General features: G+C 31.7%; 1 protein-coding gene across 1 annotated transcript in view; it reads left to right on the top strand.

The window, feature by feature from the left end:
• The window catches only part of LOC145265488 (mesoderm-specific transcript protein-like), a 63,980-nt gene that overhangs the window by 5,394 nt on the left and 52,255 nt on the right, over positions 1 to 6,331 (top strand). Inside the window, exon 2 of the mRNA XM_080121365.1 lies at positions 3,378 to 3,567. Coding sequence (XP_079977491.1) covers positions 3,420 to 3,567 — 148 coding nt within the window. The 5' untranslated portion in view covers positions 3,378 to 3,419. The remainder of the gene's footprint in view (positions 1 to 3,377; positions 3,568 to 6,331) is intronic.

Here is a 6,331-nt window from a genome sequence, read left to right as displayed (position 1 = left end):
TCAATTTGTGAGTAAATAATTATGTACTCATCGGGTTCTAAATTAATTATTATTAGACATTTACAAAATGGGAGGCGTGAATTATTCGACCCCCTGTCTTTCCAAGCTTATAACTCCTCGAAAAATGTAATTCAAGCCCTAATTTTTTTTTTCAATTAAAGGAGCAAGGACCAAGGTTCCATTAAAAAAAAAAAAAGAAAAAACAAATAACGTGGTTTAAAAAAAAAGGTTTTAAACTTCAAACTTTACAGGTAAAATTCTAAAAGAACACTGTTTTTTTTTTTTTTTTAAATTTGAATATATTATGTATTGACCTTTTCTCTTCAATTTGTGAGTAAATAATTATGTACTCATCGGGTTACTAAATTAAGTATTTACTTTTTAATAGACACTTAAAAATTGGGATGGGGGGGGTCGTGAATTTAAAAAAAAAAAAACGTTTGTCTAAAATATTATATTCGATTTATGTGAAAGAACATAAAATTTCACATTTACCCTGAAAATATCGTAAAAATAGAATGAATAGAAAAATTTTGATAGATTTTTAAAATTTAAAAATTGAAAAATATTGAGTTTAAAAATTGAAAAATATTGAGTTCGGAAAATTCATTACTGTTTTAAAAAAATAAAAAAAATTTCTATTACTTTTAAAACAACTGTAATAGTTTATTTTGGAAGTATAATCCATAAAGAAAATAAATAACCCAATTTTAACAGAGAAATTCCGAGATTTTTATATTGTATTCGCAGTTTCGTGTTAGGGGTGTCAAAAATTCCTACAAAAATTCTGATACTGCTACCGCTGAGATACAACGCGCGGCTCTTTACAAACATACTTTTCTTTCTCCAATTTTACATTATTATTTGTTGTTAGTGACCTCAAATACCCCTAAAAAAAAACAAAAAAAAAAAAGACAAGTTAGAGTGGTCGGTGTTCTGTTGTAGCGTAAGGTAACATTTACCAAAAAGAGATATCGTAAAACTCGAATCACAGTAACATAAGTGCATTGACTCGTTTTTTTTTTTTTTTTTTTTTTTGTGTTGCTTCTTCATTATAAAAGCGAAAATTGAAGTATTGAATTTCAATTAAAACCAAATTACTCAATTATCATGTCGCAGTGATGAACATATCCAAAAATTTCGAAAAAGGTAAAAAAATTAAAAATAGTTTTCAAAGACATTGAATTTTACGAAACAAAAAAAAAAAGGGCAAAGGTAAATTTTTACTTTCTTTCCACTTTTAAAATGGTGACTTATATAGGTTTTCGGGTATGCTAAAAACGAATATTACATTTAAATTTTGTGCAGACGAGTAGTTTTCCAGATATTTAGACATTTTTTCCAGTCTACATTGCACCATAGAGAACCTGCTGTTGATATTATAAAATTATTTTTTCTATATAATACCTTGAATTAAAATTTAAAATGCAAAAGTCAAGTATCATGGTTCAGTGCTGCTCTAAAAAGAAACATTCATTTTGAACGTGCCCCTGTCATATCAAAGAACCTACTGTTGATTTTATATGCCAGGTCTTACTGCTTGTGTGGTAATTAACCTTCTCGAATGAACTTGTGATGTTAGGCTGTGTAAGATGTTAACTTTGGTCCAAATCGCCTGTTCCTTCTTTCATTGGATTATTTCGATTATCGATGCTTATCAAAGATATCCTGAAACAAAACCTCTCTAAGAACACTGCCAGGCACATAAAGTACCTTCATGTGAAATTTCATAAAAATCGACCCAGTCGTTTGTGAGTCCATAGGAAACAAACTCACATGCACACAGACAAAGTTCCTTTTATATGATAGTAGAGATTGCATGATCTAGTTGGAGACCATCACAGTGCACCAGGAGGAAGCTTCATATGCCTCCCTACAATAATTTAGTCCACAATACATTGCACTGTAGAGAACCTACTGTTGATTTTATAAAATTATTTTTTTATATATAATGGCTTAATTAAAGTTGGAAATGTAAAAGTAAAATATAATGGCTCAATTGTGCTTTAAACTAAAACATATTTCGAATGTGCTGCTGTCACATCAAAGAACCTACTGTTGATTTTATATGCCAGGTCATTCTGCTTGTGTGGTAAAAAAAACTTCTCAAATGCACTTGTGATTTTAAGTGTGAAATTTGGTCTGAATCACTTGTTCCTTCTTTCATTAGATTTTTTCCATTATCGATACTTATTGAAGACATTCCAATATCTAAGATATATAAAGTATGTTTGTGTGAAATTTCATAAAAATTGGTCCAGCCGTTTTGAAGTCCATGGGGAACGAACGCACACACACACACAAACGTACATAAAGTTCCTTTTATATAATTGTAAAAGATATGTGCAAAAAAAGTCATACCAAGTACAGTAAAAAAAAAATATTTGAAGAAAGTACCATAAAAAATAGCAGTAAAATATTTTTTCAAATACAGCAAATATGTATATCGTAAAAAAATATGTATCTGTTCTGACAAAAATTTACTTTCACCATGACTAATGTTTGTGCAAATTTTAAAAACTCCAAGGCATGGTTATTGAGAAAAGTGCGAACAATTGAGCAATTTGGGGGCAATTTTACCCTATAACGCCCCCCAGAGGAGCAACCAGAGTTATCCCAGAAAATCTGTTCTGGCAAAAATTTACTTTGATCATGACTAATGTTTGTGCAAAATTTCAAAAAAATTCAAGGAGTGGTTATTAAGAAAACTGCAAACAAACGAATGGATGAACAGGAGGGAATTACTAGGTCCAATCCAATTACTAGGACCAATAAGTATAGAAATAGAATACAAATAAAGCAGTTCAACATTTCTGAATTTATGAGATGAGGATTCGTTATACATATTATTATTCATCAGACTACTGTTCTCATCTTGAGTGTGAGGTTGAAGGTTCAATCCTCAGTGTGAGTAACCGAAAAAATACATTTGTGAATTACTTAGAACCTCTATCCAGTCATGGCTGATGGAACAAGAGCACGCTACCCCCGTGGTGTAAATAAAGGGTTCCGTTCGAAATTCCATTCAAATTCCCGAGTTCGACAAGAAACACCTGAAGAAGGTCGGAAATTATATCGACCGAAACATTGTGAAAAATAACACTCAAGATGTGAACACTAGTCCGATGAATAATAATATGCAAAGCAGTTCAAGCTTTACACATTCAGCAAAGTAAAGGCCATAAGAAGTTTGTGTGTGTATCATTTTCTGAACCAGTTTTTAACCAGTAACTTTGTTGTAAAAAGAAGTCACTAAAAGCTTCTCTTTGTACAAAATCATGACAGCTCGAACAACGGTCCACATTGTTTGATGCTAGCTGGCTTTGCCTATTTTCTGTCACTTCGCAAAGTTTACTAATTCATTTTTCTCTTTCTTCAGGTTGAACAAAAAGACAACGAAAACCCTTGATCCTTGAAGAATGAAACTAATATATGCAGTGGATGTTGCCCTTCTGGCGCTCGTCTTATACATGTACTATCCAAGCCCGTCTTTGCCCCCCAGGGTAAAGAACTGGCAGAGCAGGGGCACATTTTTCAATTATAAAGAGTTTAAAATATTTAATATTGGTAAGATATACATATTTTCTATTTATTTCTTACATAAACTTTTTTTTTCTTTAGATTAAAAAATTGAAAACTATATACTCATTGACACACTTGTTAGATCACCAAAGTTAAGCAGCTTGGAGCCCGACTAGTATCAAATGGGTGACTATTTGAGGATGTCAACAAGGTTATTAATCTAAGGGATATAATTAACATTTGATTAGGCAGATTTTTGCTGGAGACAATTTAGGATGCAAAAATTATCGATCAAACAAAGAAACAATTTTACATAAAAAAAGATCTCATTTCCACAAGAGCCAAAGGCAGTTTTTTTGTTTTTTTTTATTCAATTTCTAATAATTATGATCGCTAATTTATTTTTCATTTCATTATTTAGTGTATTTTTTTTTTCTGTAAACTCCTTCAGCAATTTCTGTGACTAGTTTCATTTTTAGTTTGTTAATTAACTCTTCTTTTCTTTTTTGTAAAGCATTTCAGCAATTTCCAGGACTAACTTTATTTGGCACTTGTAGATTGTGTACTGCTTCAGCAATTTCTGAAACTAACTTCATTTGGTGTTTCGGAACATTTTTTTTTTTGTAAATAAAATTTAAATGAGAAATTTGAAAACTTTAAAGTGTCAGAAATAATGATAAAATCATTTTATTTACTTTTTTTTTGTTATAATTCCAATATTTCATTAAAAATAGCCTCATCAGGGTAGGAAGTTAGGTACATGATTTTTTTTCAATTTTCAAAAAAAACCCTCACATACCAGACTTCCTACCCTGACAAGGCTATTTTTAATGAAATATTGGAATTATAACAACAAAAAAAGTAAATAAAATGATTTCATCATTATTTCTGACACTTTAAAGTTTTTAAATTTTATTCAAAATAAGTGTCTTCTAAAAGTGTGTGACCATCTTTTAGTTTAAATTTTTGTTTACTTAAAATTGTTTCATTATTTGATTGCAAAATATGCTTATATCTGTTAATTAGTGTGAGTTATCCTCCCTTAGATTGACAATCTCATTGACATGTGACAATGCTAGGCATTGTATGTATGTCATTGTCTCCTGACTGTGATATACATGCAGTTCAGAACTTTTTTTTTTTACACAGGCATCACCACATTATCAAGGCCAAGAGGCCACTCAAGGATAAGGGTTAAAGAGTGTACAGTAGAAATTGGACAATATAGTAATCATTAGTAATGAAAATTTGTTAAATTTGATAACTTATATGGAACGGCTCATCAAGAACTTATTTACGTTAGACTTGAAGACAACCATATTGTAGTCAGCCGGAAAGCAGGAAAACTGAAGACAATTCCACAGGCGTGCAGTTCTAAGAAAGAAGCTTTGTTCATGGAATCTACGTTTAGGTTTAGGCACAGATAAAGAGTGGGGGGAATTATTGATAGTGTTTTCAGCTAGACGAGTGTTTCTTGTGAAAGTTTGGCGAGGAGGGACCATAGACTGAAGCTCAGTCAAACACTTTCCATGAAAATAACGATACATCAGAGACAAACTCGCAACATCTCTTCTGTGAGATAGAGGTTGCAGGGAAGAGAAAAGGACATCTCCTACGAGGCTACGAAGTCTATTTTGAACTCTATCAAGGCAGGACAAGTCCTTTCTAGCAGCTCCTGCCAAGATGTGGCAACAGTATTCCATCCTTGAACTGCTTCTGAATTTGATAGTCTCTGTAAATTTCCTCCTTCAGAGGAAGCTGGCACAGCTCATTCAGGGCTAGTACCACATCAGGTATTACTGGTTCGTTTACGAGCCATTTATGAAAATAAGAAAGTCGTCCCAAAATTTATAGGGTGATCAAATTTTCTATAACTATGAATCTATAATGAATTTTTTTTTTTTTTTTTTTTTTTTTTCTGAAATTTTTAGATGAATATTTATTTATATTATTATAACATATATGCTTACACGTCATGGTCAGGAGACCACAAATCTAACATATGTCCCACAGATGTGTGTATATATCCTGGTCAAGATATCATACATGTAACCATATACTTTGTCACATCACTACAAAATGTAACATAGCCCTGATCATGGTGCCTCAGGATATTGGTTACAAATATAACATGGTTTTGTCTCAAATCCTTTAAATGTATTCAAGTAGTTCATTGGATGCTGGAACTATGCATATATCGTCAAATTTAGTGACTTACAAACCCTAAGTCCATGTGGCGACACGATTTCCACACGTTTTTGGAGGTACTAAAACAGTGCTTTCACTCTCCAGTTTCTGAGTTTAGTCGTTTAGTCACTGGCCGTACTGGTGGTTCCTTCTGTCACCAAATGTCACTATTTCGCTGGAAGCCTTTGCCACTGGAAAAATCTGGTTTGGAGATGTCTGCGAAAAATCTGATTCACTTCAAAACAACAGTAAAGAAAAAATGACTAACAAGTCACTGATGATGGGATTTTTTATAAAAAATAATTATTCAGTTACATATTCCAATAGTGTCTATATATATATGTATATATATATATATATATATATATATATATATATATATATAAGTTCGTATATAAAGAAATTAGGATGGATAGCCTATATATCTTTTTGATTAAAAGAAATATGTTCTGGATAGCTGGAGTTTTATTCAACTTACCTTTACTTCTAACTTCATCTGGGCAATATTTGTTGGTTTGCTGGCTTGGTAAACTTGCACTCCACACCATCATGGAGTCCCTCGATTGACTGAAAACTTTGATGTTTATTGAGTTTAGTTTTGTTTCTCTCTCATTGCATCTTA

Source organism: Euprymna scolopes, chromosome 40 (genome assembly GCF_053919585.1).
Source record: "Euprymna scolopes isolate OS-2025 chromosome 40, ASM5391958v1, whole genome shotgun sequence".
In the NCBI taxonomy this organism is placed as follows: Eukaryota; Metazoa; Mollusca; class Cephalopoda; order Sepiida; family Sepiolidae; genus Euprymna; species Euprymna scolopes.
The sequence above is the reverse complement of the archived record's forward strand: the minus strand, read 5'-3'. Positions and strand labels throughout refer to the sequence as shown.